At 37.3% G+C, this 12,563-nt stretch overlaps 1 protein-coding gene across 3 annotated transcripts in view; it reads right to left on the bottom strand.

The window, feature by feature from the left end:
* The window catches only part of ASAP2 (ArfGAP with SH3 domain, ankyrin repeat and PH domain 2), a 92,884-nt gene that overhangs the window by 37,994 nt on the left and 42,327 nt on the right, over positions 1 to 12,563 (bottom strand). For all 3 annotated transcript variants that reach the window (XM_075750648.1, XM_075750649.1, XM_075750647.1), the window contains exons 6-9: positions 5,934 to 6,063; positions 3,703 to 3,788; positions 2,339 to 2,414; positions 1,744 to 1,830 (exon numbers count right to left, since the gene is read on the bottom strand). In XM_075750648.1, coding sequence (XP_075606763.1) covers positions 1,744 to 1,830; positions 2,339 to 2,414; positions 3,703 to 3,788; positions 5,934 to 6,063 — 379 coding nt within the window. The remainder of the gene's footprint in view (positions 1 to 1,743; positions 1,831 to 2,338; positions 2,415 to 3,702; positions 3,789 to 5,933; positions 6,064 to 12,563) is intronic.

Here is a 12,563-nt window from a genome sequence, read left to right on the forward strand (position 1 = left end):
TCAGGAAGGAAAAAGAAATCAGTTATAGTAAAGGAAATTGCAGTGCAACAAGAATAATATTACTGGGTCGTGCAGTAAATTGTACCAGGATCGTTTGGCATCCCACTGGTTAATTGATATTTTCAAAAAAATTTATAAAAAATTATAGTACTTCTCATATGCTCTGCAGGTAAGCATCTATATCTAAATTTGCAAAATTAATGAACAATGAATATTGTATTTATAAATGCAACAAAAACAGTACAAATAATAAATTAATGTGTATTATTACATTTTTCAGTCTGTGAAAAGACGTGTGCTCACCACATCTTCCATATCCATTTACTATCAGTATCACTGATAAACAGGTAAACATAAAGAAGCAACGTTCCCAGCAACCACGAAACCCAACTGCTTCTATTATCTCTCTTGAACAAAGATCAGAACAAAATAGGAAGCCTGCTAACACACCCTAAACAGCAAAGACTTCTTATTGAGAGTGGGCAATCAATGGTGAATCCAAAGTAGTCACCATTTCCACTAGGATCACTAGTCTTTCGTTCCACAGAGCTCAAATTTGGACGTTTTTAGCAAATGCACCCCTCAGCGAGTCCTAAATGCCAGACAAAACCTAAGACGGTGCCTGCAAACTTTATAGGACTTCATAAGCAATGGGTATTATCACAAACTTCATGTGGCAACAAACAGCACCTCAAAGCGAAGAGCATTTAAGACTGAACGCCTGTCAGCAAGTCATAGAACAACAGAATGGTTTGGGTTGGAAGGGACCTTTAAAGATCATCTAGTCCAACCCCCGGGCCATGGGCAGGGACATCTTACTCTAGATTAGGTTGCTCAACAACCATCATCTGGGCACTGGTAAGAGCTAGGAGTCACCATAACTGTTATGGGAAGATGAAAGCAAGACCGGAAAAGATCAAGGAAGTCTGAACTCTACAGACTAAACTATTGCATTGTGATCCCTCTCTGAAAGAGAATCTGAAAAGGGAGGAGGGGGTTCATTCATCACTTACTCATGGCCCAGCAACAACACAAAGGAAGCTGGCTGGCATTTATTTATATGAAGAGGAAGCACTAGCAATCTGAACCAAAAGTAGGCCCAATATTTAGGATTAGATTACACAAAAGATGCTTGCTTCCAGATCAGAATTTGCCAAATAAAACTACTCTAGAATTCTTTAAATCTAACAACAATAATAACCGAAACTCAAAAAAATACTTATTTGTTAGATTGCTGAAGTGACCCAGCTCTTGCACGTTTGAAAACTGGCATCTTGCAGCAGAGTAGCAAACTTAATTGTCAGTTTTGCAGATGATGACAAGAAGTGTTTTGGGATTTAAAGTTCAGTTTTACATAATCTTTATACAGTTTGGAATATTGTTGTGAGATAAGATTGTGCTAATGGGGTCTCCTTGATACTGCCAAAGTTCCTCCGTTCTCAGTTTGAGCAAAATAGACACCATTGTTAGTTCACAGACAGTGCACCATCTTAAGTGTTTTGCAATATCGGTAACAAAAATAAATGATTTTGCAACAAGTCTCATATATTTTTAGTGGGAATTCATTTAAAAAAAACAACCCACCTTTGTCAGAAACATTCACTATCAGCATCAAACCAAAGATGAATAAACAAAAGAAATCAGATGGCTGATAAAAGTTAAATAATTCTATTTCAAATACTAACATTACATTAGAAGTAATTAAAATGGGTATTCCAAAGTTGAACCATCTTAAATGCTCACCTCTTTCTGATCAACCTGGAGTGCTGATTTTAAAATATCTCTAAGCTGTGTTAATTGTCGTCTTTCCTCATCTTGTGCTTGTTTAATCTTGAATGAAGAAGAACACAGGTTAAAAATAACATGATTGTTTCTTTTCAACACAGTTCTTCCAAACTTGCTACTTAATTGGTTCATTTTTCTGAGAAATGTTCAGCAAGAATAAAAACACAAAGAGAAAAGATAATGTGATCAGTTTATTTTCCTTTTTATCTTCAGAAAACTTGATAATGGCTAGGATGTTGCTGGGTTAAGACTTTGATATTGCCTCACACTGTTCTTGCTTCCTTGTGTTCAATTTGAAACCATATGTTATTTTCCACTTAGTCAGTAAACATTTTAGAGCAAAGGGTGATTTCCTAACATTTTACACAGTGGGATCCTGAACTGAAACTAAGGCTTCTGGATATGATATTAAAACAAAATTTTACTCAAAAATCTACATGAAACCTTAAAATGCTATTAAAGCAGTCAGCCAACCTGAACCAAAATGTTCAGTTTTACAGTTCTACTGTAAAAAACTAAGTTTACAACACAAATGTGAACAGTTGTTACTCACTGTATAAAGATCTGTCGAGAGTGTCTCAATTGAAGGCTTGAGACTTTCAACTGCTTTTAACCCATCCTGAAAGAAACTTAAAAAGAAAAACAAAAAGCAAATTGTTATTAAACTTTACTTTGTATTTTCTGTTTAAAAAGTTGCCAAAGGAAGATGTGCATATTATTATGCCATAAACTTCAAAACATTAAACATTTTTTTATGCATCTTTGACTGATCCACCTCTTTATTTCCATCATAGCTTATTCTAACATGCAAAATCCCCAATTAGATTCAGAACTGCCACAATCCACTGCCACATGTTTCCCTCATTCTCACCTCCAATACAGGTTCTCATCCCACTTTCTGGAGGCCCAGAACAAGCAAGATTCATTTGTAGAACAGCAAAAGCTCTAATAGATATAAAATAATTGTGACTTCTTGGAGCTCAATAATTTCATGTCTGATGCAATCTTCCTACTAAAGGAAAACCCCTTTGTTTCCCAAGCATTAATTATAGCCTACATGCAAACTGAATATGACACATCTTACTGTATCATATGTATTTTTGTATTTGCTCTTAAAAAGAAAAGTGAGATTTAAAAAATAAATTTAAAGAAACCACAACTACACACACATTTGATTAAAAATTGCTGCACCATTTGCAACAGAAAATATTTTCACTCTGGGAAGCAGACATGAAAGTGACAACACAGCACAGCATTTATGAAACTGATTTTAAAAGCAATATAGCTATAAAGGGAAAAATCCTACATAGATGCAGACTAGTCTTTTTGAAAACTTATTGATTTCAACAGGTTAACAGCGGCTCTTTCAAGTTTATAGCTATGACTTTATTGCTATACTATTGATCTGTACGACTACCATAAAAAAGTGCATCATTCTAACGACAGCTTTGTGTTTTATTACTGAGTCCTCCAACTAATTAGAAAAAGAGTGATTCTTTCAATGCCATTTTATCCTACTACTTATGCAATTTCTTTTTCTTGAGCACAGAATTAATTTAGATCATTGCTAGATACACTCAAAAAAGCCCGTCAAAACTAATGGACCGCTAATAGACCAAACTAATAACTCTGTTTAAACAGTAGTTTATGAAATATGCCAAATTACTGTGCAGCATTCCTTTGGAACAGACAATTATATTCTATGGGACTAGCTCAACCTCATTACATGTTTCAGAATACAGTAACAAAAGCAATGACTAATCTATGAGAGAAGCAACTTGTCAAAAGACATCAGCGAGAACAGTTGCATCTTAGATTTATTTTGAAAAATCTATAAAAGTGTTATGATGATGTCAAAAGTTTAAAACAAAACATGGCTCCAGTTATTGTGTAAATATAAACAAAACTAAAACATACTTGCACTGAGCATGAAAATACTTGATCAAGTTCTGAAGCAAGTCCACTCCTTTTTTAATCTTGATTTCATTGACTTTCAACAGGTACTGTTGAAACAATAATTCACAAAAGAAATAAATTATTACTGCTACAGTGTATATTTAACATTTTGTTTTCAGTTATATTTCAACAAGCTTTAACAGTTGCAGATTTAGAAGACCTAAAAGCGAATGCGTCAAACAGTGACTTCAAGGGTTAATCAAACAAAAGCAATTGTTGTAACCACTGATTTTTGATACCCTGCTGGGATACTTCACTGTGATTAGTTCAAATTGTCAAAACATCCTTCCTGGCTCCTAATGGAAGACTGCGTTCAAGGAGGCATAAACAGGTTTGTGTAGTAAATTTAGGAACCCATTCTTAAACTAGCAGCCCGTCTAGGTATCTGTCTCACTAGTTGTTAAATTCATTGCTAAATAGATGTCATTAAGGAAGAAAGCAGTTTACTAAAAAAAGTGAGGGATTATTTTAACCAGTTTTTAAACCTGCCTTCTGATTTTATAATTTTTTCTATCAATTCCTTATACACAGTAATTACAGCAAATTACAGTTTAGCAGAGATTTTTAAAATCTACTGTCAAGCTAAAAAAAGTCTAATCAGTGTCCTTTTCCATTAGGCACAATCAAAGTCCATATTAAGTGACAGCTCCTCCCCTGAATGCCATAGCACGAAAGATTATCAGCCATGCAAGCAGAAGTAAGATTGACCAAATATTTACAGTAGTCTTTAACTCTCCATTAAATGGTGACAATTTTTAACCTCTGCTTAGACAGTGACCTCCAAGCAAAGGAGTGAATGTCTTCTTAGCAATGCTCTAATGCATCTGGTTTTCCCTTATCTACAGTACACCCTAAATGTTTTAAACCCACTAAAATAAAGCGGTATCCAAATGTCAACTTTCCACGCTTTCAATGTTGCAGCTTTTTAAGCTGGTTCAGGTGAACAGATGATCAGCCTAAATGTAGACATGCGCACTGGATAGTATTTAGTTAGAAGAGTCACCTCGCTAGCTCCTGTTAATTTAAAATGGAGCTCTAGGCATCTGGTATTCAGTTCACTTTCACAATGTATAGAGAACTAGCCTGTACTTATGATACAACTTCAGTGTGTTCACACTTCTGATTTACTAACAAAGTCAAAACAAAGTCCCCTTTTATGGCTATTCAGAGGCAACTGAGTATAAACTTCTTTTCCCCAAAATCTGAAGAAATACAGGATACACTTCGGCTATTGCACATTTAAGGTAACTGGATTCAATTTCACAGACTTCACCCTGCATTTTATTATCACTACAACTGACTACAGTGAACTCCTCCTTTACTGTGACACAGGAAGAGAGAAGCATCTGTTCCTGGTTGTTTCTTAGGAAGGATACAGATGGGCAATTAGCTAGCAACATCCATATGTTTATTTGGTACTCAAATCCCTTAATGAGTTTCGAATATTTTAGTCTGACTCTGTATAGGAATGTGAAGTTTTTCTACTAAGTATCAGTGCATGCATTTACTAAAAGTAGTATTCAGGACAACTGCTGTTAAGCTATGTTGGCATATGAGTCAAATTAGCTCTAATCATCATAATAAAACCAGAAGAAACACTTATGGTATATTTTTGAGTTAACGCATAGAAGAACACACACAGGAACTTAAATTCCCAACCATGGAACCTGACATGCCCTTTAACGAATTGAACCAAAAATACTCACATCAGATTTAACACACTGCAAAATCACAAAGATTTCAAAGTAAAAACGTTCTGAAATGTCTTGAAAGACAACTGGATTCCATCCTTAGCACTTTTTTTTTCAGCACCAGCCCAACAGTGTGCTAGACTGGAGTCTTTCCTCATAACAACACAACAGCTGTCAGTGTAGGGAACAATTCAGAGAATGACCTAGGGCTTAAAATAACTTATACTGAAGTAGTAATGGCTTATATATTACCATCTCTTGGTGTTTAATTGAACTTTACATTACTTATTTATTCTACACTTTTCTTGTTAAGTGAAATTAGAAAATATCTAAATTCCCTGCAAAATAAAAAAAAAAAGATAAAAAAGTGGTTTAGCAAATAGAGTCCACTAATAACTTGGTATTTCCCTTCAACATCACAGTTGCCATTAAACAACTGTGGTTTTCAAAATTTTCCTAAAAATATTAGCAGAACAATATGCATTTCATGTTGAATCTTACCTCACACATCTGTAACTGGAAGAACCGTCTCTCCTTCTCCATCTCTTCTGCAATTTCAGCTCCACTTATTTCTGTACGGATCATCCCATGCAGCTTAGCATGCTCTTTTTTCTCCTTCTCTATTTTTGTACTATAAGGCAAAGAATCAGTCGATGAAGTGAGAAATCCACAGCCTCTCAGGAAATCTGATTATTCAGAAAGTCTACTGACAGATGCAGAACCAAACTCTTGTAGTGCTGCATATGACTTGCTTCCAGATGACATTTCATTTGAAATTTGACAACGACTAAAGATCAGCAATGACATACAGTAGCTGAAATCTAGTTCAATCATTTGTTAAAATAATGTCCTGACAGAGATTCCAAAAGAAGATACTAAAAGAGAGGAAGAGACTAAGTTCTTGCATTAAAGAAAAAAAATCCAGAAACAAAATAATTAATTTTAATTGAAAATGAGGGGGGATGTTTAATCCCAACTGACCAAACACTAGTTAACAGAGTTCAATTGTGTCACCAGATTTATTGAGTCTTGCCTGTCATCAAGTCATCTTCTATATATACAGGGTTTCCCAAGCCAAAATCACAGTTGCCATCTCTACTTGTGACTGAGCCAGTTGGCACTGGGAATGCTGGTCAGCCGGCTGTGTTGCAGACTTCAAAGTCTGCTAGACCAGCTGTCCCAATTCCCTAAAAGTTTCCATGAACATTTTCCAAGAGCTCTGAAAAAAAACAGGTTCTCCTGTAGAATATAAATGAATAACCAATGCCTGCCATACGGTATAATTCCCCTAAACACACTTGTGTATTTGTTACAGCTATTCTCCATATTATTCCTAAAGGCAGTAGCATAATTATACTACCCAGTTAGACAAGCCTGATATAAAAAAAAGATATTAATAAAAGAAAACACATGAGGGCGTTTACTTTTTAGAGAAAGACTTTTAGTCTGCCAATTGTACCATTTAGAAGCTGGAAATTCTGCAAAGAGCTTCCTTTTGAACAAGAGGAATCATTACACAGGGATACAGGAAGCAGATGAGAGGAACAAACAACACATGCACTGTCATACCTCCTCTTGGGCAGTCAAGTGTCTCTCAGCTCTCTCTCTGAAAAGATGACATGTCTCAAGTGCTCTCTTAACCTGATGTTAACATTACCCTAACAGCTTATAGGAAAACGTCCTAGAAGGTCTAAGGACTTCCAGTCAACAATATATTCTGTACTTATGCTTCTCAACAATGAGGAACTGCCTTCTCTTACACCTCAAGCAGCAAGGGAAAATGAGAATTAATCCCATTAATCCCATCCTGTAACATTCCCAGAGGGAAATATTTTGAACAGCAATTCAAAAAGCCCCACTGCGCTCTTGGTACTGGCAGGCACAGCAGAGCCAGCGCTGTGCAGTATTCCAGCAGCCAGCACTGCGCTCCTTCTCAGCCCGTGGAGTCCTGCCAGCAGCAGACGTTCAGAGGGAAGCTCCTCTCCTTTGAAATAGTTATTCTGAAAACCTTCACTCACCTGAATAAAAATTTGCTTCCAGAACATTGTTTTCATAAAAAGTAAGCCTGTGCTCTTACCCACTTACTGCCTATTATGCCTTTTTATTGCCACAGAATACAGAGTCCAAACACAAGAAATAAACAGACATCAACCGTGAACAAGGAAGATAAACCATTACAAAAAGATACACAGAAAATGACAAATACATAGCTCCTTTCTGGCACACACTCTATGAGAGTTTACATTACATCATACTTGATAGTTCTAAAAAAGTCAAACCTCACAGCAAAGATTATGGATGGTTTTAGTTCTCTCAATTTCCACATTAACAATTAATAAGGCGAGAGAATTCACTGAAATGTGAATCAAGTGGAATAACTATCAATTGCTATTGTATTTGCATTATTTACAGAGAACAATACTCGAACATAGGATGACATAACCACCTCTAAAATTTTATGAGCATATTAATGTGTTATAAGGTGTCTCTAAATGCCAGTTAAACCAAGACAACTAATACTGTCAAAGAGTTAAACATTATGCACAATACTACAGTATACATTGGTTTAAGAAACTGAATTCCTTTTAAAGAGCTAGAGTCACATCTACTCTTTAAACGATAAATCATACTCTAAGGCAACAAGTAGTTAAACCAAGACTAAAGCATACCGACAAGTATACTACCAAGTAATTCAGAGAAATAAGACATCCTTGAAGCCATTTGCTGGAGCTTTAGGCTCCATGGCTTTAAAAACTTCAGAGATTCTTTACAAAAAAACCAAACTATCTCTTGGTGACAAGTACCAGAGATACAGGATGGTGCATTTCACATTTGCATTTCCTTATTATTATGCTTTTAGTCTCTAACTACACTTTCAGCGTCATAATCCAGAAATCAACCTGTTGTTTTGCTATAGTAATAGGCTACCTCCTATCTGACTGATACTACAGGCACCTTATTTCTAGGGAAACAAGGAAACCACGTAAAGCAGTGTTGCATACAAATCTTCCGAGTGCTAAAGGCTGGCTGTGTTTCCTATCCAAATGCAAGGGTCAACTCAGCTTCAAGTGTCACTCTTTTGTGACATTAACCAAATCCTTTGGGCAAAGACAGTTCTGCAATGTACCACTGAGATTTCCAAATATTGTAGGGTATTCAGGTATTCCAGGCAGATCAATTAAGCAAAATTAATACGAAAATTGGGAAACTCTAGAAAAATCCTCTAGCAGCAATAAGAAGGAAGCAAATGTTTTGTAAAGCTGCTGTTCTTGAAGTTCATGCAGCACCTTTCACATATATAGATTTTGCTGACTAAGATTAAAATCTGAGCAGACGTCCATTTACAAAGCAGCTGCACATGACTAATATGCAGTGAGCTCAGATTTGTGTAATAGACAAGTAAAACTGAAATTCAAGATGAAGAACTACAGCAGAAAAGTCAATCAGATACAAAATAAATGGTCTTGTCTGTTCAGTTTCCACTATATGACTATTTCTACAGCTCCAATTCGAAAAGCAATTTTAATTTGTATTTGAAAGAAATCAAAATCAATTTTGCCATACAGACCATGGTATAAATACACATCAAAGTAGGCACTTCAATTTTTTTTAAATTTTAGAAAGGACAGGACCTATTTTACATGTTTAACATGCCAAATATTGGTATTGATTTTCAGCCAGTGAACAAGGGTAAAAAAACTAGAATACCCTGTGTTCATGCAGTAGTGAACTGGCTGGGTAGCAACTCTTGTCCTCCTATCCTTCCCCATAGAGCAGTAAGCCAGGCTGAGTCTGGATATGTACATAAGAAGGTGCAGAGACTGGGAATAGCACCTGGAAGGCACAGACCTGAAAGGGGAGCACTCTGGAAAATGGAGTGCTTCCAAGGGTTATTTTGTTTGACAAAATAATATTACACATTCCTTGGCGAGGAGGGTGCGCAGCAAGCTCACTATCCTGGACTTCAGGAAAGCAGACTTTGGCCTCTTCAGAGATCTGCTTGGTAGAATACCATGGGACAAAGCCCTGGAAGGAAGAGGGGCCCAAGACAGCTGGCTAATATTCAAGGGTCACCTCCTCCAAGCTCAGGAGCGATGCATCCCAACAAAGAGGAAGTCAAGCAAAAACACCAAGAGGCCCCCGTGGATGAACAAGGACAGTGGGATCGAGTGCACCCTCAGCAAGTTTGCCGATGACACCAAGCTGTGTGGTGGGGTCGATGTGCTGGAGGGAGATGATGCCATCCAGAGGGACCTTGAAAGGCTGGAGAGACGGGCCCGTGCGAACCGCATGAACTTCAACAAGGCCATGTCAACAAGGCCAACACTGTCCATGTCACCGACAAAGATGTTGAACAGTGCCGGTCCCAGTACCGACCCCTGAGAAACACCACTCACCGTTCTCCACTTGGACATTGAGCCATTGACCACAACTCTTTGAGTGCGACCATCCAGCCAATTCCTTATCCACCGAGTGGTCCACCCATCGACTCCGTGTCTCTCCAATTTAGAGACAAGGATGTCATGCAGGACAGTGTCAAATGCCTTGCGCAAGTCCAGGTAGATGATGTCCTTTCCTATCTGAAAGGAGGTTGTAGGCAGGTGGGTGTTGGTCTCTTCTCCCAAGTAACAAGTGAGAGGACAAAAGGAAATGGCCTCACGTGGCACCAGGGGAGGTTTAGATTAGATATTAGGAAAAACTTCTTCATTGAAAGGGTTGTCAATCACTGAACAGGCTGCCCAGGGAAGTGGTTGAGTCATCATCCCTGGAGGTATTTAAAAGATGTGTAGATGTGGTGCTTAGGGACATGGTTTAGTGGTGGACTTGGCAGTGTCAGGTTAATGGTTGGACTTGATGATCTTAAAGGACTTTTTCCAACCTAAATGATTCTATTATTCTATTCTATGACTCTATATTAAAGTTTCCTTGTTTAGCACTTTCATTCTATGCCACTGTTTTCAAGATGTGACCTCCACTTCGTCTTATGGACACACTTTAAAAGGAAATGTGGCAGAAATATCTACGATTTATGAATATCAATGATCTACTGAGTCAAGTTAGAGCTCTGGAGAAGTAATTTGAGAAAAGTTTGCTGAATTTTCAGGTAAATTTTTTAGATATTGTTTAAAAAATGCATTTACCAAACTGGAAACATCATCACTTAATCAAATAGCTATGCACACAGACATCTTTACAGGAGACTGTAATACAAATTTGTTCATTCTTCCATTGACTTCAAATGGTTCAGGAACAAATCATTAACGATAGTTACCCTAGATATGAGTGCCTGCATTTCTGTACAGTAACATGATGCACCTCAACCTACTGCCTTGATCTTCTAATGCCATAAGCCCATTCAAATAACTTGTTCTCTTCACTTAGCTGTGCATAACAGACCTCATGCCTGGCTTTTAAAAGGAGAATGGCAAAGTAGGAGAAGGAGTCAGTCTTCCCAGGAAAAGTTAGTTAGTTTTCATTAAGCATTTGTGTTTCATAGCATAAGCACAGCACTTATTAGCAGAGGACTTCTGAAAATAATATATATTTACAGGCTGAAAAAATAAGACACCTTTATTTAAAAAATGAACATTTCTTTCTTTTCAGAAAGACAGATTTATGTCTGGAATACAGACACTACTATTCAGCTAAAAAATGAGTAAATAATATGCTTCAGTAAGTTTATGCTTCTATTTCCTGTGCAAAATTGATACAATATCTTTACCTCAAAATCTACCACAACAGGACCAATTAAACTGAAGAATGTGGGTGAAATCTGGCTCGCTGCCTTGTTGAACGCAGCCTGCCTGCTGGGAGAATGAGCAGTTTTTATGACATGTGTACTCCTTCCCCATATGCTCCCCCGGTGCGTCTGCATTAGTGTTTAAGTACATGGGGGAAAGCAACTGCCTCATAACAAAAAAGAGCTCAGTTTGCACCAATTCTACCCAAAGGACACAAACAGACTAGACCCACTGCAGTGCTGTAGTGGCAGGCAGCATCGCCCAGCTCTTATATGGGAAACAAAGACTGTAACTGAGGTCCTAAGAAATGCACTGCTTTTAACTATTTTAAAGCTTTAAAAACATTTTAAAAATCTTTATGGATTCAGCTGAAGCATGTTAATGACTGATGGTAAGAAAAGATGGATTATTCATGAATGTCACCTCAGGATCTTCCAAATTTTTGATTGAGGTAGGCTGGCATAAAGCTATGGGTTACTTGCTCCTCTTACTCCCTGATTTGAGAACAGTCCCAAGGTATAAAGAAAAATGGATCCAGCCTCTCTCAGTTGCTTCAGCTAAGGTGATGTTTAGGAAAATACTTTGAGAAGTCAGGTAGCTACAGGGTGAAGAAGTTACATAATAATCAACGTTGATGGATGGTGATCCAAGAGCATAAGAATGGATCTTAACATCGCTCTCCCAAACAAGGCTAGATACATAGTAATTTTTAAACACACTTATTTAAATACAGAGCTTGAAGTAGCAGATTCAGAAATGGTTATGGGGAAAAAACAAAACAAATGCCATTTTTTAAATAATTGAATTTCTTTTCAAATAGGTCACGCTTGGGTATATTAGCACCTGATATGTCATCACAAAGGTGCAAATAACAGAGATGGGATATTGAGGCTAATAAGCTCCAATTCTTCCGTATAAAGACAGCCTATTGAGACAGAAATCAGGATGAAGACACTGTCACTTCTTCACAGACTACAAAAATACCACTTTGATACCTGGTGCTTAGCTTCACAGGTCTGTACTTGTGATTAGGAAATGCAGATGAAGGGTATGATTTTAAGTATATGATACAGAGGGATAGGCAAAGAGCAGCCTAGCAGCCTTGAACGATTTGTTAACCCAAAGGGAAAAGAAAGAGACGGGAAAAAAAATAAAAAGAGATATTCACATTTTTGAAGAAGTATCACTGGAAAAGATAGCCAACTAAGCATAAACCTAGGAGACTGCTTTTAGGCACAGTTCAAACGAGATGTCTAAGGCAACAGATTGAAGAAGGCTGAGCAAACCTCTGGCTATCAACACCTACATCCACCATCCCACTCTGGCAACACAAGCTGTAGGTGAGACTGAGGTTAGCTCTCCCAGTCCCTTTGCCCTTTTTGTTAAGGCA

The sequence above is a fragment of the Balearica regulorum genome, chromosome 3, assembly GCF_011004875.1.
Source record: "Balearica regulorum gibbericeps isolate bBalReg1 chromosome 3, bBalReg1.pri, whole genome shotgun sequence".
NCBI lineage: Eukaryota > Metazoa > Chordata > Aves > Gruiformes > Gruidae > Balearica > Balearica regulorum.